General features: G+C 57.6%; 4 protein-coding genes across 4 annotated transcripts; 2 read left to right on the top strand and 2 right to left on the bottom strand.

Moving 5' to 3' along the window:
* The first annotated feature begins 2,255 nt into the window (after positions 1–2,255).
* On the top strand, positions 2,256–3,471 carry B0H64DRAFT_24002 (uncharacterized protein). The gene has a single exon (XM_062799829.1). The coding sequence runs from the start codon at positions 2,568–2,570 to the stop codon at positions 3,417–3,419; it is 852 nt and encodes a 283-aa protein (XP_062664318.1). The 5' UTR covers positions 2,256–2,567; the 3' UTR covers positions 3,420–3,471.
* Positions 3,472–5,517: 2,046 nt separating this feature from the next.
* B0H64DRAFT_316110 (uncharacterized protein) lies at positions 5,518–14,652 on the bottom strand (the record flags this gene model as incomplete). Its single annotated transcript, XM_062800275.1, has 8 exons — positions 5,518–6,656; positions 6,729–7,506; positions 7,729–7,814; positions 7,905–8,719; positions 9,723–13,151; positions 13,392–13,676; positions 13,847–14,149; positions 14,555–14,652. The coding sequence occupies 8 exons, from the start codon at positions 14,650–14,652 to the stop codon at positions 5,518–5,520; spliced, it is 6,933 nt and encodes a 2,310-aa protein (XP_062664317.1).
* A 5,104-nt stretch (positions 14,653–19,756) lies between these two features.
* On the top strand, positions 19,757–20,560 carry B0H64DRAFT_428781 (uncharacterized protein; the record flags this gene model as incomplete). Its single annotated transcript, XM_062805863.1, has 3 exons — positions 19,757–19,939; positions 19,985–20,015; positions 20,157–20,560. 3 exons carry the CDS (start codon positions 19,757–19,759, stop codon positions 20,558–20,560), a joined length of 618 nt encoding a protein of 205 aa, XP_062664316.1.
* A 200-nt stretch (positions 20,561–20,760) lies between these two features.
* On the bottom strand, positions 20,761–22,410 carry B0H64DRAFT_381894 (uncharacterized protein). Its single transcript, XM_062802831.1, has 2 exons — positions 21,930–22,410; positions 20,761–21,837 (listed from the first exon to the last, which is right to left on the bottom strand). Coding segments are annotated over exons 1-2 (822 nt in total). The 5' UTR covers positions 21,931–22,410; the 3' UTR covers positions 20,761–21,016.
* Positions 22,411–22,473: the final 63 nt, after the last annotated feature.

Genomic DNA, 22,473 nt, shown 5'->3' with positions numbered 1-22,473 from the left:
CAGAGAGGAGTTGAGCAGCCGTTTGAGGTGAGAGGGGTCTGGATTCCGAATCTTGGAGCAAGGGGCTAGAACTGGTTGCATGCTTCAGCGGCCGCCACTCGAAGTATGGGAGTTGGACCGGTGGATAACAGTGCACAGAACGAACAACCCAGGTTCGGTGCCTCTCTCTTCGACAGTCTAGCTCAGGGGGTGGTGAGTTGCAAGACGCAAAGTATTGGCCGACGTGGCCCAGCGGACGGCATCATCACAAAGGGCACATGGCAATATCTGCCCCATCTCGTTAGGCAAAGTTGGACGGGTCGGCACATACTATGAAGGTCCTTTCGTTCTTCTGTTCTCGCCCATGCCTCCATGCCCAGAGCCAGCGAATCCGATTTGGCGAGGGTAGGTAACCACGTAACCTCGTAACTAGTGCGCTTGATAGAGGGGGGGATCGAGAGAGGGGCTAATGCGATTGTTGATACAACCTCCCCGCTCGCCAATCTCTTGGGGTTTCGACAATCCATGCTTCGCTGAAATGTTAGCAGATCCATCTCAAGAAGCGATCCCGAGCCATTGGCCAGTCTCTGCATCTGGAAGCTGCGCTTGCTTAATATTTCCGAGACATGGAATTGGCCAGACTTCGAGCAACGCCCTGCTAGCTCAACTGCAGACTTGGCAGACAGCTCATGCTCCTCACGCTACTACATGCTCCCCAGCTTCCCCGGAGGAAGGATGGGAAACGTCAGCATGTGTGCCCATGTCACTGAGACCGGGCGTGCACGCCCGCCCGAGAGGCGCATCTTGCCGAGACCGGGAGCGTCGGTAAATAATCTTGGGCGTTGGAAAGAGTACAGGTTATTCGTAGGGATGGGGTTGATAGGTGGGACATTCATGGCAAGCCGAGGTCTTTGTTGTCCTGACGGCTCCTTGGTTGCGTTTCCCTAATCGAATGAAATGTAGTCGCTTGTCGACTTGAGACCGGCCGAGGCTGCGGCTAACAGACCGAATGCATCTGCGGGTGTACTACACAGTAAAGAGCGAGTCAGAAGCGAAGGTCCTGCATTACTGCACTCTGTGATCATCGATCTACGCCACCCTTCGTTTGGGCAAACCGTTGCAAAAGCGGCGCGATGGAGGGGCAGATCTCGAACAAGCCGCCACTGCTCGTGGCAAACCATACACACGATCAACACGCTCGACACGGCTCGACACGCACGCATGTATTCGTATCCATGTAGATATCCGCTTGAGGTCGGAATGCGGGCATGATGGCATAATGTTTGTTAGTTGTTAGTCAAGCAAGTTGCAAGTCGGTCGTGGCAGTGAATCCACACACCAAATGCTTAATCTGGTTAAGCTCGAATTGATCACCTCGCCCCGATGCCAAGAACGCACTTCATGGTGCCCCGAAGCCACCGGCTTGACACCGTTTCCGAGTGCCTTTTTTTTATTCGAACGGTTTGAGGAACAGGAAGCAACGGCGGGCCACGTGTAGCCAGGCATTTGTGCCCAACGTCACCAAAAGCAGGCGCGTTGATGTGATATGCTCCTTCTTCCTGCTGGGGAGCGATCTTGCTACCCCGCATGTGGTGCAATTGGATGCGCCTTGATAGTGGGGCCCTGACGTCGAGCTGGAGCTTGGGTTCACACAAGATTGTCAGGACCGGGGTCGTTCCCCCTGGTGTGCGGGGCAAGAACCCAGGATCAACCAGGCTACTGCACATGTTATTGGTTCATTGACTCAATTTCACCCACTCTGGCACATGGTAGCCAATCAGGTTTCTGGAACCCTTGTTGGCACCCTGATAGCGGCATTCCGCGCTGGTTCGGGGCAAGTGTGGTGATCAACGCGCCTTCTTGGGGTGATGGCACGATGGGCAACCGTGGCCCGAGTTCTCGAGGAACTAGAAGGAGTCGCAGTTTCCTTTCTTTTTTATTCATGAGGTGATCCCGCTCTGTCATTCTCTCCACCTCGCCCCTTATCTTTGCCAACCCCCTCTTCCCCTGACACTTGCCTCGTGACAAGTCCACAACCGCATCAATCGAGTCAGTACAGCGTCACAGAAACGCCCCGCCTGAGCCCACTCCCCGGACCGGACTTGGTCCAGACTCTCGGCCAGCGGCGGATTGCACGCACGCACGGCGAAAACAAAGGATCTCCCGGACCACCGCAACGTGCCCTGCCCCGGACTCGCGCCTTGACGTTGACCAGGAAGGCGCCCGGTCATCCCCAATCGAACGAGGGACTGCCGATCGAACTTGCTCAGTGGTTTGACAAAGAAAGGCAAAACCCAAGTGACGGACATCCCGGTGTTACACCACCTCATCATCGTTCGACCCCCCACACAGTCGCCTATTTAAGTGTTTCGCCTCCACCACTCCCAAATCGCCGAAACGCCCAACTCGAACGATCCCAATCTACAACACATACGAGTCCGCGGTTCTGCCCACACAACGCTCCATTCGACCGAAAGCTACCCCCGCTCTGCGACAGGCCACCCTTGCGGCCGGCTTTGCGTTGAGAACACCGACAGAGTCGATATAAACCTACAGCCTCCTCGGGCGTTTACATCCATTTCTTCGCCATGTCTTCCGACAGCGGGAACCCGACTACCAGTGCGAACGACATGGCCCGGCAGCGGCGCGGTTCTATCACCTCGAGCGCCTTCACCAACCTCTTTCGGAACAACTCCGTCTCGCAACCCACGGCGGCACCCTTTTCTACCCCACTCGCCTCTTCCGCGGCCAACGACCAACGCCGGAGACTCTCCGTCACAACACTCGGTCTTTCGGGCACTTCCCCGAGCACCTCGGCCATCCTTCGCCGTGGCAGTCTATCCACAAACTCGGATTCGATTGACGAAAACGCTATCGAGGATGAAGAGAGCACCACCCGCACCGCACCGGTACCCCCGTTCGCCCGCCGGATGAGTTTCGGCGCGACTCAAGCCATGCGAGGCTCACGAAGCGCTACTAGCCCTGGCACCAATGGTAGGCAGCCCCAGTCGATGCGTCGTAGCAGCACCGTTCGCGGTAGTCCGCCCACGCCGCCACTACCGTCTTCCGGCGCTGGCAACTACACGTGGGGCAAGATTTCTTCCCAGGCAAGCACTGCAAACCAGTCCAGAGCGGGTTCTGACTTGTGCTCCCCTTCTGCTCGATTAGACCAAGGATTCAACTGGTCCGATCAGCTTAGGTCTCGCGCCGAGAGCACTGTCGCCTCAGGCCCTCGAGCCTCGTTCTCTTTTGGCTCAGGCCTCAGCGCCTCTCCTCCCCGAGCCGGCCCACCTCCGGCTCCTCCGAGCCCTCACCATAATCGGGCCAAGTCCGTTTCTGACATGCCCGCGCCTCCCGCACAGCCTCCGAGGCCGCGGGCACCCCAGAAGCCCGATGCCTTCCAGGAGAGGATTCTGAAGGGCGACTTCTACATGGATTAAGTCGTGTTGACCATGACCGCTGTCCGAGATGCCATTCTATGTACGCATACGTGCGTTTGCCGCCATCTGATTTCGGCTCGTCACTTTTACATTACATCGTTCTGCTACTTTTGAGGCGTTCTCTGGGAATAGCGGGCCCTGACTAGGGTGCATCCCTTCATGTTGTCCTTTCGTTTCGGGGAGTTGGGGCGCGATTTCTTCAATTGAGGTTCGGGGTTTACAGGCGAGCTACCATCCCGGAGGGGCCAGGAAAGAGTGCAAATGAAGCTACGGAGTTCTGGGGATGTCGTTATTCTATTTGGAAGGGTGGCAGTCGCTGGGGCCAGAGTTATTGCAGGGCTACAGGCCACTACGGTTTGGCCAGGTGTGGGCAAGGCAACAGTCAGACAGGGAGGCACGCTGTGATCCAACATATACTGTACGATTAGGGCTTCGGATCTCTTGGGCCTTGGTTGTTACTGGTACTGCAAACTCCAGACTGGGAAGGGCGGGAAACAATCCTGTTGAATGGTGTATGATTTGAATGGAGTTATTTGTCTCCCCCATCACTAGTCCAGTCATTTACTCCCCTTTTGGTTTCTCTCTCTCTCATCCGCGCGTTCTCTTATTATTACAGCTTTGTTGAGCGTCCCCGTGACCCAGGCGGCCGGTGCCGGAGGGGTGGTGATTGGTGCTTCTCATTCACCAGCAACCCCTTTTCGGGTCGTGGATCAACGGGTCGGTGGCTTTCCTTTGTTCAAAGTTGGAAATTACTCCCCGACTCACTAGCACGGCGCCCTTCGGGGCTAGCGGGGGTATAAAGGAGCCGGGGGGTCAGCCGGGCCGGGTGAGCACGGGGACGCATAAAGAGTCGGTAGGAGTGGGGGTGGGTTTGGGCCGTGGCGGGGAGCGGTTTTTCGAGTTGCCGGGACTTTTGAGTTTTTCTACTTTGCGAGCGGGACGTTTCTGTTTTGTTTGCTTCCCCTTCTGGGGATTACGGCCTGCGCTGGCGTTGTTGGATGGATATTGAAATTGACGCGAACAGCAAGCGAGGGGATACCCAAGTTTGAGCCTACAGACGTATGTGGTAGTAACAGATATTAATTATACCGACGACGTGTCCTTCCATGGCAGCAAAAGGCCGAATTGTGGTGTGCGTGCCACTCGACGACGGTGCTCCCATGTGGATGAAGTTAAGAACACTCCAGTCGACAAACAACCCGCCCGGGTAGTAAGCCCCATCCCGCAAGCCAAACCCTACAAGACCGGCGCCCAACTCCGAGTTGAGCTTTCACTCGCTCCCCGCGGACTGCGAGCCGTATCTGACCAAGGCGTTAGCTAGTCGAAAGCCGAGAAGGCTGGCCGCCCCTTTGTTCGATATCCTTCTCCGTGGCATCGGTAGCCCACCCACTTCTCCTCAGCCGTGTGCTACGTCGTCAGAGACGTCTGTCACCACATGGCGTGCTTGCGCATAAAACCCCGATTCTTTGCCATTCCGGTGCTTTGGGCCACGCTAACTCGGGTGGCCGTAGTAGCTTGGGCGGGATGGGTTTTGTGGAGTTGTGTGTTTGGTGGGGATGGATGGTGAATCGACAAGTCAACCAAGTAAAGAAGGAGGAGGGATGGGGGGGATGGAGCAGGCCGGCTGGTCGGGTGTGGGCGTGTAACCTGGCGTTGGGTTGGGAAAAAGATCGGGGTGCTTGTGGTGGGCTCGAGTTGAGGTGTTGGTTTGGGTCTTCTGCTGGGGGCGCGGGCTACGGGCTACTGGTAAAGACCTTCTCTGTCCGAGTCCACAGTTGTGTTTCGAAGAGCCGATCTATGAGATTATTGTGCAATGGATATGAGAGGCGAAGAAGGGAAGCGGAGAGGGTGCAAGGTTGACGACGAAAACTGCAAACAGTGCGTTGAGATATTTCTGTAGATGCCCTCGACGCCAGTTAACCATCCATCTCAAGTGATTACTAGCGTCCTTGAATCTCGAAGAACAGCTGCGATACATCTAGAGCAGCCCTAGCGCCCATACCCTCATATTAAATACATAACACAATACAACCAACAAGCAGACGCCAACGCCATCCTATCCCAAAACCTCCCTTCCTATATCCTACACCCACTACGCTCAAAACCCAAACCCACCACCCGTCCCACCACCACCATCCATCGCATCCAACCCCTCCCCCATGGGCGGGAACCAAGCCGTCTGGTCGGGCCCCGAGTCCTGCATCATATTCCTGACCGCGCCGCCTAGCCCGCCCTCGCCAAACCCGCCGAGCGTCCAGTCCATAGCCTGGGCGAACCCGTCGCCGAACGTGGCATACTCATACTCGGGATCGGCGCCCGCGAACGCGTTGCCCAGCCAGGGGAGGGGCAGGTTCGAGCCCATGGCCGTGTGCTGGGGTGCGACGCCAACCATGAAGGATCCGGCGCCGGTGTTGTCGGTGGCGGACGGGGCCGAGTTGGGCGAAGAGGTATTGGTGGGGTCGTACATGAGCTGCTGCGGCCGGCTGAGCCAGGGCCCCGTGGGGGTGTTGCCTGGGAGGGGGGTAGAGCCGGCAAGCGAGAAGTCGGCGCCGGCGGATGGTCGGGGGCCGCTGGCGGATTTGTTGGTTGCGAGTTCGGAGAGGAGTTGTAGCCCTGTGCTGGCCGTGGGCGGGTAGTCTTGTTGCGGAGGTGGTTGGGGGATGGAGGTAGGATTGCCCCTTTCCCCGACGCTCGGGCGTGAGTGAGGGGGTAGAGGGGTTTCTGCTGTAGGCGCATTCCTCTCTGCGTTCCGCCCGCTGTTCTGGTGGAGTTTCTGTTTATGGAACCAAGACCGAATCATGACGAGCACAACGAGGAACTTAGCCGCTGGCCGGCTCTTGTCTCCTTGGGCCGTCGCCCGGAATTGCTCAAGCAGGCGGTCGAGATGTTGCTCGACCTTCATATCGTCCTTGTCTATGACTTTCCCCAAGTCGCTCTTGGGCGATGACGCCGCGAAATAAAGCTTGATCAAGACGACGACTGCGTAGGCGACCCGCACGAAGTTGAACACTGGCAGACAGCGGATAGTGTGGACGTCAAGTGACAGAAATAGGTCGAAAATGCCGTTGATGGCTGCGAGGCAAGCCGACAAGGCGTTAATATGCGAAATGGACAGCGTACCGTCCACACCAAGATGCGCATCGCTGGGGTGTAGCTTGCATTCATCAGCAGCGTCGTTGTGGGTGGCTACTTCGTGCATGTATAGGCTGATGACGTGGAAACTCATCTGGAGGGATGCTAAACCAGGCTTGTCAGTACACTTCAGTTGCGGAAGGTCACGGTGGTGTGGCGGAGAGAGTCGAAACGTACGTTTTTGCAGCTCTTTCGGGACCGAATTGCGGTATTTCTCCAGCTCCCGCTCGAACCCCCTGAGGGCATGTTGGGTCCTAGCCTCAGCGAGGTTTGGCGTTGACGAGGGTTCATCCATGGAAAACTGGATGCCGATATCTTCGGCTACCTTGTGCGTCCACACGAGATGGCATAGGTATTTGTCCGTCGGCGCTGCTTCGGGTGAAGTCTCCAAGACCTCCATGCACTCGGTAACGAAGGGTGTCCAGCGGATCAGGCTGGGGCGGTGCAGCGCCATGGCAGTGTTGGCCGCCATGAAGTAGCACGTCAACCAGGCCCGGCGGGCTTCAACAGTAGTCGGATCGGGCGGAGATTGTTTGCGAAGTGGATGGTCGCGCCAGGCATGCGCGATGTGTTTTCTGAACCCGCCCCTCGCAGCCTTTTTCCTTCCGAGGCCAATCTCGATTGCCATGACGGCGGCAACGTGGACGAGCTGGTAGAATTTGAGTTCTTCAAACCTCTCGGGCGGCCAGTACCAAATGACGGCCACCGTGATGGCCTGCACCAGCTCGAGGCTCTTGTTGCCGCGGATAATGATCTTGTCGGCAAAAACTTCCATCAGCTCCTTCGTCAGCACTCGCTGTAGGTGGGGCAGCTCGGACGCCGCCCCAGCCATGACAGCCAGAAACAGGATCGGCTTCGACACTCTCAGCTCGGCTGCCGTCATGTCGGGCGGGAGCACCACGCCGGGCAGGTGTGGGCACATGTTGACATTGTAACGCGTCAGCAGGTCGGCCGCCTGTCCCATCGTCAGCAACCCCTTGTCGACGACATCTGGGGCGCGTTCCTCCTCTGTGGCCTGCCCACCAGGCTGCGGGGTGCCCGAGCTCGACGGCGCGGTATCGCGCGCGGTAGTAGAGGAGGAAGCTTCCTCGCCCGACTCCCGGCGGTCATCGAGCTTCCTCTTCCGCCCCCCAAAATCCGCGGTGGTAGTAGGCTGGGCAACCGACGGACGAGAAACAGACGGCGGGATAGCATATCTCATGGCATCAGCCTCCCGATCCCAGCTCCCCCTTTCCCCAGCGCCCGCTCCACCACCACCACCACCTGCTCCCCCAGCTCCTCCCAAACCCCCACCAGCAATAGCAGCAGGCCCCGGCCCCAAACCCGAACCACCACCACCAATACTACTCACACCACCCACACCACCCACACCACTCACACCACCCGCACCACCAACACCACCCACACCACTCACACCACCCGCACCACCACCACCACCACCACCCAAGGCCGGCGCCCCCCCAACCGCCCCCCTGGTCGCCACCAGACTCGCCGTCAGCGCATCGATCTTCTTCTCCAGCTCCGCGACCCTGCTATCGGTCTTCTTCTGGCGCTTGCGGGTCGGCTGGGTGACGACGCAGGGGCGCTTGCCCTTGGCGCAGCGGCGGCAGGGCCCGTCCGGGTTGGCCGGGTCCGGGTCGCAGCGGACCTTGAGGCCGCGGCACGACTCGCAGGCGCGGGGTTTCTTGGGGTCGTTGTTTCCTGTGCCCCCGGCGGTGCCGGATGGGTGATCGGGGTCTTGGTCATGGTCATGGTCGGGGTCGTCGGGGCTATCGTGGTCATTGTCATTGTCGTGGTCGTCGTGGTCGTAGTCGGGCGGCGCGTAGGGTCCGCCGCCGCCGCCGCTGGGGTAGTGTTGGTTTTGGTTTTGTTGGGTGGGGGGTGTCGCGGTGGAGTGGTGGCGGTCCAAGGTTGAGGGGGTCAAGGCGGCGGTGGTGGAGGAGTTGGGGGTTTGGGGAGAGAAGGCGGTGGTCATGGAATCACCGCCCCGGCCCTGGGCAATGGCGCGCGCGTTTTGTTGATGGGCGTGTGCCTGGGGCGATGGCTGGTGTGTTTGGGATTGCCATGACGGCATCAATGGTTGTTGTGACTTTGACGCGATGTCCCGTGTGACGGCAGCTAGTGACGACGTTGAGCCTGCTGCCGCATTGCGGAGCAATGGATCTAACCTAGGATCCATGCGAGCAGCCGTGTCAAAGCTGATTTGTGCGGATTTGGGAATTGGCACCGGCGGTGTTGTGGCCGAGATACCGATCAAGGGCGTTGTCGCAAGATGGTCGGCGTTACCAATCCCGACATCTGCGTTACAGTTTTTATCCACCGACCAAAAACCAAGTCGTGCCAGTTAAGAAGGACAGTGCCACGGCTCTTGTATGTTATCTCCGGAGACTGTGTTTCCTGTAACCCCGAGCTTCGGAAGCGGGGTTCAAATCCAGCAGCCGATGAAGCCGATTCTTGGCAGAGGACCGAGAACCCCTGCAAGGAGTTCCACCAATGGTACCCACCAATATTTGACATTGATCACCGAAACATGTGACGAAGGCCACTCACCAGCTGCAAGAACTCACGAACTTCGTATTTCGAATACCATAATATCCCATATTAGACAGTTACGTACATACATATGTATATAGCTTACATCGCCCCATTCATAGACAAACTTGGTATCTCCTCCGCTGCACCGCAGAATCGACAGGTAGAGGAAGAAAGAAACAAGGCAAATGAAAATAGATGATGGATAGACAGTCCAACCCCTCGGGTAACAAGAACCAAAAACAAAAGCTGAAACCAAACATAGAATGGCCGCGAAGATATCCATAAATGGCCGCCATCCGCTAAATGTGTGCTCGCGTGTATGCATGAATGATATGGCATGACATGATCTTCGCAAATGTCTCCTGTGCAACATGTCGGCCCGTAGGCTCGCTCGTTCAATGAAATCGTACATGTCGTGGTGGGCAGTAGAGCGGTAGGTTGATCGTGGCGCAAAGCGACGTTGTCGTCCCTCAATATGAAGGTAAGAAGAATTGAGAATAGGCGGAAAAGTAGACATCAAACGTCGAAGTGGTATCTTTACTAAGAAAGAAGCAAGAACGGCACCGAAAGTGGGTATGTGTGCCGCGGTAAGGGGTTCCCAAGGTGAAAGGAATCTGAAAAAAGAAGCTTTAATACTGAGCTTCTTCGCGCAGCCGGCTCTTGGACGGCTGCTGGCTGAGCGAGCCCATAAACATGGCGCTCTCGCGACGGCTGCGGTACGGCTGCTCGTAGGGCGCTGGCGCCAGCCCGTTTTCGTACGACGGTCTGTCGTACCCGGGGCTAGCCCTATGCGCTGAATGTGCCTGGCTGGGATCGAAGCTCGTCGGGGCCGAAAAACCACCACCTTCGTACGCTGGCCTCATCGAAGGGTGATGTCCACCGCCCATGTCGTGATTCATCTGTCGCTGGGGAGGAGGGGTCGGTGTGCTCCTCGAGTGAAGGGTAGCCGCGTTCATCTGCGCCATCTGCTGCATCGACATCGGGGGCGGGGTCGGCGTGCTCCGGTTCCCGTGCGCCTCGAGGGACTCCATCAGGCGTTGCCTATGGGGGGAATCGCTGTGTGAGGTGGATGGCCGCCCGTCCGAGGGCCGGCGTTCCTGGAACGACGCAGGGAGCGAAGGACGGCGTTCTTGCGGGTACTCGGGCTCAGTCATCGGTAGCTCGTACTCAGACGGGTCGATCCCGAAGATGACCTCGTAGTTCTGCAGGAACATGGCAAACACCGGTGCCGGGATGTTGAGCGTCGGCGAGAATACGATTCCAACATTTCGCACCGTCATCTTGTTCACATCCGAGTGGTCGATGATCTTGATCAGGAATGAGATCAGGTACTTCAGGAGCGCCGCATTCGCCTGTGGGAGACGCTCGACAAGCTCGCCAAGGGCAGCCATCTTCTCCTTCTGGTTCGTCATCTCCGTGACAGCAATGAACTGTGTGCGCAGGTCATTGGTGAGGATCGTGCTCGGCAGCTCGCGGAGATACATCTTGAGCAGCGACGCGATGGCGTGGATGTCATAGTACTGCTCGTCGGTGAGCAGGTTGATGTCTCCCTCAACATTGAACCGTTCCCTCAGTTGCTTGATGACAAGGTTCGACCCGCTGAGGCGGAAGATGCCCTCCTCAAAGATGGCGTTCTTGGTGTCGAGGTACTGGATACAGCGGTAGACAACGGCGGGCAGCGGAACCCTGACGTCCACGGGAGCATTGTATCGCACAGCCTCCGCTAGGGTAGCACCAAAGGCCTGTCGAACCGGGCCGTGGTACTGACCCGTCGGCTGAGAGTTCCCACCATCGCTCCCGAAGAGCGAGTCTTGGCCGTCGCTCGACGTCCTCGTCTTTGGGCCGAAACCGAAAAAGCTGCGCTTCCTGGCCTTCTTCTCCTCCTGCGTCGGCGGCGTGAGACCCATGCCGAGCTTGCTGCCCCACGACTCCGTATGTGATATCACTTGTGGGTCGCGAGGTGCCGAGATAGTGTAAGAAGAAGCTGTTGACAGGCTGTGTGTCGACTCGTGATCTTGCGCATATGGTTTCCCCTTCGCTGCACCCCCTTGATGCGGGACATCGCCTTGCTTGGTGGCTTCGTAACTCACCCCGATTAGATTCTCATCCGCAGCCGCACCCTGCTGCGGCTGTTGCGGTTTCCCCTGGGGATGCGCCACCTTCTTCTTTCCATTACCGCGCTCGCCGTTCCGTTCGTTGGCGTGATCCTTCTTGGCTTGTTCCTCGTCCTCCGGATCTCGGTAGTCGATCCAGCGAAGCAAGGCTTCAACCCACAGATCGCGCTCTTTGTCGCTCTCCGCACACAGCACGTGCTTCGTCACGCTATTGGGATCCTTCTTCTTGGGTTCCAAGATCAGGAAGGCATGGCGATATTGGTTATCGCCCTCCTCCGCCGGGGCGCCCTGACCTGGCGTGCCGTCGTTGGTGTGATGGGCCTGCTTGCCGATTTGTGCTTTCTGAAGCTTGATGGTGCCGAGATGCGCCCCTCCGGGAGTCTCATAATACCTCAGGAGGGGGCCGTCAAGTACAAAGTACCGCGCCTTCCAGCCTCCAAAGTTCTTGCCCCGCTTCGTGAGATAGCCGTTGCGGAACGGCCTACCGCCCGGCCCGACTCTCTGTGACTCGGGGTTGTTTTCACCAGCAGAGCCCCCGATCTCGTCTGCGTTGGGGGGCAGCGTGCTAGTGGACAGGTACTTGCAAAGCTCGAGCGCCGTGGCATTGTCTAGGGGGGTATTCAGGAGCTCGTCCAGGTAGTGGTTGAGGGCAATGCGCCGGGCATCGAGTTTCGCTGGTGCATGACCACTAAAAAGCGACCGGTCGGGCGTCCTCGCAGTGAAAGCAGGGCACTGTTTCAGCCGTTGATCCAGCTTAGCGAGCGACGCTGAGTCCTTCTCGATTCGCCAAAGTTCCCCGCCATCTGCCCTGGAATAGATCGCGAGGGTGAAGACTGGGTCCTCCTCTAACTGCGTCAATGAGATCAAGCTGGCTCTGGACGGCTTCATACGAGACGACGCAACGCGGATGTCAATGGACGGGAGGGCGTTAGGGGGGAGCAGAAGGTCGGGGTATTCTTCAGTGACAAATCCCTTGAAAACCTTGGTCCGCTCTATCGGACTGTCGGTGCCGGACTTGGTAGGGCTCGGCGTCCCGTATCCTTGGTCTTCCTGTTTGATGATGTTGAGTGGCTTAGGCGACTTCAACACTAAAGGATCTCCGGCGGGAGAAGGCGTCAAGAGAGGTGTGTTGGGTGGTAGCGGAATCGGCGCCCGCGGTGGCCGAGGGGACAGCGGTACACTGGGAAAGCCCAGCGGGGAAAGCGGCGGGGAGCTGACTGGGGACTTCAGCTGCGTAGGTCTAGGGCTTGAGGGAAGGCCGGGACTCAGCAACGCTGAAGGCATGGCTCGAGAGTCGGGCGCGCCGTTCAGAACCCCTGCGAGAGACGCCGGCTCCCGTGGTGGGAGGAGCTTGGTGGTCTGCACCAGTCTGGGGCTAGCGGGCATCTCGCTCGCAGGCGCCTCTGCCTTTTCCGTCGCCTTCCGGCTGCTACTCTGCTTGCTCTTTTTCGACAAGCTGCGGAACTCGGCCTCTTTTCTGGCCAAAATTTCACGCTCCCGCTCGTCCTCTTCCCGCGTCCTTCTCCGCCCTCTGCGGTCGTCGGGTTTCAATTCGTCAACCTCGAGGATGTGATCGTAGTCGGTATCCGTCTCCGGGTCCTCGTCCGGAACAACGTTCGGCCTAGGTTTCGGCTTCGGCTTCGGCGCCGCGGACTTTGGATGCGGCTTCGCATTCTTCAAGTGCAGCGGCGCTGGGGGAGGCTTTCGTGGTGGCGGCGCAGCGGGTGGAGGAAACTTGGAAGCGCCCTCGTCGGGCCTTGGTGACCGTTCTGGTAGCCCAACGGGGGGGTGCGGCGGCGGCATCCGAGGCGGTTCGCGGGGCGCGGTACGGGAGGGCGGGAGGCTCATCATGATCGGGATCTCCTTCGCCTCTTCCAACCGTTTCGAGGCCACTTCGGCCTCACGCTCCTGCTCTTCGTGGTCGAACTGATCCAGTGCATGTTCGCTCGGTCTCGGCATCGTGTGCGATGGGTCGAGCATCTCGCGAACGGTCGGTCGGGCATGAGTGGCAGCGGTCGTTTTGTATGCTGGCGGGGTTATGGGATATGGCGCCAAGGAGACGTCAATGGGCGAGTGCTTGTGGTCGTCCGAATCCAATGTCTTGGGTGACAAGGGAACTTCGAATACCTGTTCCTTGGGTGACGAAGTCGTAGTATCGGCACCGTTCAAGCTCGCCCCTTGGCCACTTGACGCCGATATTGAGGGTGCGAGTGGTGCTTCGGACCCCTCTAACACCTCCTTGAGCTTCTTTCTGTATTTTTCTTTATCCTTCAACGCACGCTCGAGGTCCTTATTGAGACCCAGAATCATAGCTCTCTGTTTGTCCACGAGTCTCCAAAGCTGCGCATTTTGCTGAGACTGCGACTGCTTTTCTTTGAGCAAATACTGGATAACTGCCTCGGGACTGCCGGCCGTCTTAATCAGGTTCGCGATTTCGGTGGACCCAACGGTGCCATCCTGTGCTGTCTTCTGGAGGCTAGACCTCGTGGAGATCGCGGAGATAGCGGAATCTATCGACGAGTTTCGTGGCGGGTTCCCTGCGGGCTCTGCCCGCGCGCCCGCCGAACCAGGCATGATGGGAGGCCGGTTTGAAGGAGGGCGCCCAGAAGGTTGTGCGGCTACGACGGGGTCGGAAACACTGCGCACCTCATTCGGAAAACGGAGCGAGTGGGGAGACGGCGCCGGTCTAGTACACAGACTGTCAGCGCACGCACGTCCGCCACAAGGGCGAGAGGGGACGAGAACGGGTCTTCGCCGGCAACGCACCCAGGACTTGTCGCCTCGGGCGTGGTGCTCCCTGAGGAATCGCTGTTGAAGTACGTCTTCTCGGACGGCTGTGAAAGATGGTCTTCTGGGGCTGCGGTGGTCACGATGCGTGGGACAGCGGCAGAAGAAGAGTCGGGAAAGGACGAGTCCGTAGAGAGTGGGCTTGCGGGTACCCGTCTCGACCTAAAGCGGACAAAGCGATTGGGTCAGTACTGTGGACACCACGGTCAAAGGCACGAGTCGGTCGTTGCACCACTGCGTAAATGCCAGGCAAGAAGACACCGGCAAGACACCGGGGAAATCTGTGTTCGGGCAATGCGCGGAGCGCTCGTCGGGGTCGTGGTGGATCGTGTAGGAGGTAGGGGATGCCTCGAATGGATTCTCTCGGCTCCCACCTGGCGTCTGCTTTTGGGCACCGTCGACGGGGCAGGACACTATGCAACGACCACGCCCGAATGCGTCCCAAGCAAAGCCCAGCTGTTTGGAAACAAGGAAAAGTGTGAAAGCGGAAGGAAGAAAGACCAATCAACGGCGTGGGGCCGGGGTTATGGAGGAGGAACGAACGGAAGACCTGTAACTACTTCGTACCTCGAGCTTGCGGCGTTCGGCCGAGTTGGGAGCGGGCTATTGGCCGTGTAGCGCACTGTTCTCCCGATGGTAGGGCTGTCCTGGAAGGTCGAGTCCATAGAGCCCAGGTGTGAGGCCGCGGTGGGCTGGTGAGATGGTGGTCTGCCAGGCGGTCGTGAAGGTGCGACAGGGAGTCGCTGTGCAACAGGCTGGTGGAGGCCCTGGGTCGTGGGCAAAGCCGCAAAAGGGGGGTGGCAGATTAAGCAGGACAGCTCGCGGAGGTTTCGAGATCCCTGGGTGACCCAAATCGGTGTCGCATCGATAAATCAGTCTCACTGGACCACTACTAAAATAAAAATAAAACAACCTAGAAGGCGGCCGTAATACCGACAACGCGATGACGGGAGAAAGTCGTTCAAGAAACACCGCTCAACGTCGTGGTCGGCGAACGACTGATGGGAAAATATGGGGCTTGGGATAGATAATTTTAAACTGCCTAGGATGGAAGTCGTTGAAGTGCACACGCCCATGGCGCTAAAACAGAGTTTGGAAAGGCTAGGCAAGTCATTCCTGCAGGTGCATCCGCTTGCAGTTGATGATGATCGAGCCGGCCAGTTCTCCAGGCACGTCCCGGTAGTCTGACACCCGACCGGGAAAGCTTGACTGACTGCTTGATGGTCACCTCCGGACCTGCAGTGCGAGTCGCGATCCGGTGAGTGAGCTTCCATCGTCTGATACTGCCCGGGCGGCACGCTGCAGAGAGATCTAGGTGGGCAGGAGGTCCGTTCTGCGGTCCAGACGCGGGCTCGGCAGGCTCAGGGTGGCTTCCTGAGAGACAGGCACGACAGGCACTGTCTCGGCAGCCCCACCCTCCTTCGCTTACCCCTCTGTCCCTAATTCCCGATCCCCACACGCAGGGAAGAGGCGGCATCGTTTGCTTCCATTTGGCAAGTTGCGCAAACAGAGGCCCATCAACCCAGCAATGTTTTTATCGTCGGCCCGCAGGCTGCAAACGGCACTGCGTTCTCGTTCCTGATTTCATCAGCAGGTTAGATTTTCACGCTATTTGAAATGGTCAAAACACCATACCGTACGCGGTGTCGATGTGGGGTATGTACCAACACGGCTCCCCTCCAGGTCACTGACAAATGCGATCCCTCTTCGGTCTCTTGTCGCCTCGAGATTTGGGCCGGGTAGTCAAAAACAGGTGTCTGAAACAACTCGCCGTTCCAAGGACTCTTGTCGTGATATTTACCCGAGCTACGACTCTTGCTACGACTCTTTCTTTTAAGGTTCTCACCCGGGCTCGCAACTCTCCCCAAACAACCTCGATTCCTTTAATGTCGGTATCGGCGTTACACCCGAGAGCAAGCCATGCCCCTGGAATGACGGTTGGATACCCCTGCTCTCTTCAGTAACCATTTTACACACAGAGTACAGAGTACGCAAGACACGCCGAGACCAAGTCATTCGAATTGCTCGACCGTGGTGCCGTCCGGCTTGACAAATCCTCAACACTACCGGTTTGCCAACCCCCGGGCCGATACCGTTCGTTAGGGCGGCATCTCGGTATTCGTGCTCATGTCGACAGGAGGCGGGTCTCTGCAAGCCAAGTCTCGCCCCTGCAAATTCCCCACAGACGCCAAGGCCCGCGACCTTTTCCCAAGACTTCCAGATTTCAGAAGAGATCAGAATGTCTCTTTCACAAGAGGAAAACATCTTTCATCCAGCGATTTCCTCTCAGTCACGTCCCAGTAGAGGGTTTTAGGCCTCGGTGAGCACCAGATTTGATTAACCCCCCAAGGCATTCGAAGGCGTCGCCCACGAAATTGCGGGGAAATCGACCGCAACTTCCCACGGACCACGACCCCCACGAATTTAACGATGGTCTCATGCAGGGGCTTGCAGAAGAGAAGGCTCATTGCAGGCGCACGGAGCAGTCTCGATTTCATGAACCCCAATCTATGTAACGAACCCTCATCGTCGCAACACTTCTGTGAGCATGCAGGAACCCGGGAAGACGCCGACCGACAGACGCAGCGTCAGATTGCCCGCCAGTGCCGTGACTTCCTGGACCCAAGCCCGCATCTCGGCAAGCCACAGTTCTCGGGTCTAGCGGAAGGGTGTGTTCACATGCAATGACCCCTAAAGTAACAACAGCCCGCGAACTCTGTAACTCGTCGATTTCGGAGGAGACTTGGTCTTGTCGCCTCCTCCGCCGGAGCCGAAATGAGAGCGCAATCGCGAGACAGGTTCTCAGTCCCCAAACCGCGAATCGAGCCACCCCAAAACTACCTGACGGGGTTACCTTACTCACTACACGTCGCAACAGGAAACCTGCTGAGAGCCCACGACGGCTAGAAAGCTGAAAGAGCGGTGTGACGGTGGAATTGACATCTCACCTTGGAAACGTTTCCCCATCGTCCCGCGAGATTGACTCTCAACGTTACCAGGGATTCCAGGTAACCCGAATGCGCTCAGCGGGAAGATGTTCGAGCATGATTGGACCCTTCGAAAATATGGACCCTATGCAAGTCATTGCCAAAGCTCCGCTTTCTGTTGCGATGTTCACTCGCGTGGGCGAAAACACTTTCCACGGCCCATGATTGGGTTGCACGTCGCCGCTGGGCAGCCCCTGAAATTCCCCGGGCAGAGGTTGCTTGACAAGTCGCGCAGATGGCCATGGGATTGGCCGCCCAGCGAGTCATTCACTTGGGTTCCACGCTTTTGACAAACACAGCAAAAAGAAGTCTCTGCCTCCGGGCCGCCGAACTCGGTTGCGCCATCCGAAACGTTCCGGGGCGCGGAAAGGTCAGCCAAGAAACATGGGGACATGCAGTGATCTTCAGGGTCGAAGACGTCACAGTTTCAAGTGGCTCCATCCACGACTTTAAAATTCCGGAGCCCGCCTCGGAGAGCAGCGGGCCTCCTCCGGGAACCCAAATCCGTGCAGCAAGTCGGCCTGGGTTGACGGCGTCCGACCGACCCGAGAACCAAGACCTTCTCTCGTCTGAACCCCATTCTTGTCGTCGGGAGGTCAGGCCAACCCGCAGGCGGTGTGAAACAGTCTAACCAGTCATCATTCGGCAGGACTTGCCTGGAACACAACAACAGGAGCATCGCACAAGAGCGGCTCCCCAGACCTGCGGCACGGATATTACCGTCCCTTGATGACGCTCACTGAGGCAACTGCTCACATGAAACACCCTTAAAGGCTCGGTGGCCAGCGGCCACGCGACACCACCCTCAGCAACTCCAAACTGTTGCGTGCATTGCCTATCATATCGCTTCATCCCATCCCAGCACCAACAAACGCTCCAGAATCTCCATGGCTAACGGTCGCTCTTACAATCCGAGGTCTAGCTTGCTGGCCAACACCGTTCGTAGTTATCTCGGCCGCATTTTTGGCGTCCCCGTTTGTAAGTCGATATGACCGTTCTGACACACAAGGCAGGGTTAGCCGAGATAGGATCGGGGGTCAACAGGTTCCCCCTCGCCCTTGGCTCGTCAATGCTTGGTGGTCTGACTCCCCACACTTTAGATCTCGCCGTTGGCGATCTTGTGTAGCCTTCTTTAGACGACCATCATGCATGCATGCAAGCCCCCCCGCAACAAATAACGACACAGTAGGTAACATGCCAGCGCGAAATACATTCAATATCGGCAAAGCACAGCCGTTGGGGTTGCACGACCTCTGATAAATAGAGTGGATATCAGACGCCCCCCGTGCCGTGCGGCTGTTGAATAGTCTATTCCGGCGGCTGCCATCTTGTATCAGTCAAATCACAGGACACAGCCAACATCCTGTCATCGTCGGGGTGGAAAGGAATGGATGTCGGGTAGCCATCCCAACCAAAAAAAAAAAAAAATTGCGGCAAAGTCTTTTGCTACCTGCGATGTGAGCGTCCTGCGGGATGGAGGAGTCGTCTGAAACGGGGCTCGCTCGGGACGGCCAAGTCCCAGGGGCGGTTTCAAAAGGTGCACGCTGGCCGGCCAGGGCAATGCCGGCTCCGCGATGATGCTGTCGCGTCCCGTCGCGGTCCTGTTCCCATCTAACCTGACAAAAAGGAAAACAAATAACCAAAATATGGGAATTCGGCTAGCTCAGGCCTTCGTATTCGTATGTTGTTAGCGACGGTGAACGAGGCGATAGTTGTGTCCCTCGCTTCGCCCGCTCCGGCCTCAGGTAAGTCCGCTTGGCTGTCTTGGAGGGCGTCTGCTTCATACCCCCGCAAATTCCAACTGTTATTATCTGAAGGTCCCGTTGTTAGATGCTCAATTGTAAGTCATCTTATGTATGTTGACCCAGAGTGATGCTGGAACCGTTGAAGAATGTACCTGTGGTCAACTCGTTCGCAAGGGAGTCAAGGTCAAGTAACCTAACACCAACGATAAACGGGTAGCTTCACAACTCACAAGCGAACCACCCAGCTCCTGGAATAAGTCCCGGCAACGACTATGGCACTATGACCGAGGTGACGGGGCAAAAGTAGCCGTGAAAAAGGCTGAGATGCACCATGCCAGGCTCCTTCTGCGTGTTTGGTCAAAGACACCGAGAAGATGAATCTTACTTTAACATGTTAAGCATGTTCCATGAACATTATACCTCGAAAGAGATACGCGGTCCCGTACCCGGAAATTTCAGAGCCTACCCAGGAGAGTTGACCCCTGTGATAACGACCGGACCTCGGCCGGTTTCTAATAGGAAGCCTTTGACGCTTTTAAGTGAAGTTCCCGTTGCCCCCCCAACAGGCAACTTCAATCTGATGCCCAATGCTGTCTCCGTGGCTGTATAATTACCAGCTACTTAGAGGCCCTTTCGGCCCTCGCCCCCCGAGTTACCTGAAGTATTCAGTAGGAACCTTCAATGATGGCAGCCACGTCCGAGTTACATATCGTAAAGGCCAGTGACCCTAAAACCAGTGAGTTACGAATCAAATATCGATAAATCTTCGCCCTTTCCCCATAGGACACCCGAAGCAGCGCCGAGATGGAAGGAGTTAACGGAATCTGTGAGTTCTGACACACAGCTAGAGTTGGAACTCCAACATGGACACCAACCATCTACACAGTTACCCATGTCTCCAGCTATTTGAACCCGCGCATTTCTTTATGTCTTCGAACGACCCGGTTTATCACAGCGGCACAGCTAGCATTTCTCGTTCGATCCCGCGGGCCAAGGGCCTACTTCATTATTGTCACCCATCTCCAGCAGCCGTTACAATGACCCGAGACCCTTTCTTGTTCGACAAAACCCAGCCCATCTTCTGGTCCGACGATATTTGGACCGGCGACCCCGACGGAGACACAACCCTCAGCTTCGAAGACGAAACGTGGCGGGTCAAGAAGGACATTGTCATTGCCCACTTCCCCTGGATCATGGCGGCGATAGCCAGAGCAGAGCCGGTAAGCAGAACTTGAGTCTCTCCTCACTACCTGTTACTGAGGCAGTCTCAGGGCGAGCCCGCAATCATCTGCCCCCGTACCTCCACGACAACCCGCCCAAGGGTCTTCTCTGCGCTGCTCCAGTTCCTCCACACGAACGGCAAGTCCGCCATCAACCCCCCCCCTGCTCTCTCTCCCCAGCAACTAACTAACTCACTCCCCCGCCCTCACCATCCAGAACTCCCAACCCAGCTCTGGGAAGACGAGCCATCCTTCTTCACCTACGTCGAGATGTACTTCCTAGCCGAGCGGTTCCGTCTCGACGGCCTGCGGCTGGCCATGGCGGCGTGCGTGGAGGAGCTCTCGCGGCACGTGCTGGCGCTGGCGGGCCACCACTGCGCGCGCTGCCGCGTCTCGCGGGAGCGGGTCGAGTGGGAGGAGAGGCAGCACCTGGCCTCGTTCCTCGACGCGGTGCTGGTGGTGGAGACGCGGCCATGGAGCGCCAAGATGGTCAAGGCTATGTATGATGCCGGCGATCGCATGAAGGCGAGGCTGGTGAGGCTGCCTGCGTTTCGGGAGTTTGTGGAGAAGTTTCCGGAGGGGAGGGGGTTTGCGCGGGCTATTGGGGTGCGCAAGATTTGAGGTTGGCTGGGTGGTTTTATGGGGATGGTGGTGGTTTTGATAAGGGAGTAGGGTTATGGTGTTAGTTTGGAGTCTGGAAGTTGGCTTGGTAGGTTATATCGCAGCAGGTAGATAGATCTCTTGTCCATCGGTAGCTAGAATCGACACTGGGGTCTGCCTCTGGGGCGGTTTGGGCACTTCCCACCATCATGGTCGGGGACTTTTGAGTGTATTGTGTTCATGCTGAGTGGTGATAAATGGTTGTATGCTTATTTGGAAACATGTGCTCTAACCTCTGTTTTTCTTCGTGTCTCATACATCGTTAAACCTGCCGCGTGGCCCCGTCGTATATCCCATCATGACACATTAATAGGAAAGCCTCCGCGATATCCAACGGCGGTGCTCAACAACAATGAAATCCCAAATGAAACCGAACCGGCAAACCAACTCGCCCAACCCAAGCTTCCCTTTTGATTATCAATACCTCCCATACCCCCCGCCATACCCTCTCCCGTTCCCATGTCCGTACCCCCTATCATACTCATGCCCATGTTTATGCCCATCATACCCATACCCGCCCCTCTCACGCCCATACCCACCACCACCACCCCGCCCATAGTCATAACCGTAATCACACTCCCGCTCCCTCTCCCTCTCCCTCTCCCTTTCATGCGGATACTCCGACCACCGATCCTCCACCCTCACACTAACCCTCCTCTCCCCCCCACCAGCACCATCCCTATCCACCGGCGGCGGCGGACTCGGCACCGCCGCCGGCACCCTCCTCCTCTCGCGCGGCTCCCGCGCCGGCAGGCCGTCCACGTAGCGAAACGTCTCGTGCTCCGGCCCGCGCACGGGGACTGGGACGGGAACCCGCACGGGCACGGGGATGAACCGGTCGCGCTCGATGACCACCTCGGTGTCGCGGTCACGGTCGCGCGAGCTAGAGCGGGAACGGGAGCGCCGTCGCCGGGAGCATGACCGAGAGGATTTGCTGCTGCGGCTGCGGCGGCTGGACTTCTTGTCGGAGGAGGGGTCGACGTCGACGGCGATCACGTCGATTACGTCGGGCGGGTCGCGCGGCGGGGCCGGCGGCGCTGGGAGGAGGGGCGGGGGTGGTTGGGTGATGACGGGAGGAGGTGGTGGTGGTGGGGTGGCTGGGCGGATGATGACGGGTGGAGGAGGAGGCGGTGGAGGGGGGACGATGGTGGTGACTTTGCGGCGGACTTCGCAGATGCCGGGCTGGGGCGGGTCGGAGAGGTAGAGGCGCTTTTTGTGACGGTGTTCGCGCGGATACACTGGGGGGTGGGTTAGTTTGTGAGGGAGGAGAGGGACCTGGGAGTAGGTGGTGTGGGGGAAAGTATGGGGTCATGGAGAAGAGGGGGCTTACTGGTTGGTATGGGGCTACGGGAAGGTGGGGGGAATAGGTTGATGATGCCGACTTCGAGATCTTGACCTCGCGTGAGATGGGAAGAAGTTAAGATCAGATCAGCCTTTTGATAAAACGATCCGAGGTCACAGAGGAGTGGAGATGGGATGACCCCCAAGGACAAAAATGTGTGGGAACGAGCGAATATGTACTGGTTACGTATATCGCAAAATTTCGTGAAAAGTGCTGATCACTTGCCTACATCATCTGGAAATTCGTGGTAGTTATTCCCTGGGCTCGGCTTGAGACATGTTGAAGGTCATGCGAAGAAACAGAAGCGAGGGGTGGCCGATGACGTAGTTTGTGCATTCGGCAGCCTGCTTTTGTCAGAGCCCTGTCGAATCACCTGCAGCACCCCTGTGACACAAGTATTTCTGGTGGGGCAAGAATTGGACTACCCGAGACGTTCTAGAACGCCAAAGGCTTTGAGGACTCAAGATTTCGGTCTGGGCGTCTTGTGAAAGAATGGGAGCAACGAAATAGCATTTCCATCGAGAAAAATCAT

The sequence above is a fragment of the Chaetomium fimeti genome, assembly GCF_033439085.1.
Source record: "Chaetomium fimeti strain CBS 168.71 chromosome Unknown B0H64scaffold_1, whole genome shotgun sequence".
Classification (NCBI taxonomy): Eukaryota; Fungi; Ascomycota; class Sordariomycetes; order Sordariales; family Chaetomiaceae; genus Chaetomium; species Chaetomium fimeti.
This window is presented reverse-complemented; position numbering and strand designations above follow the sequence as displayed.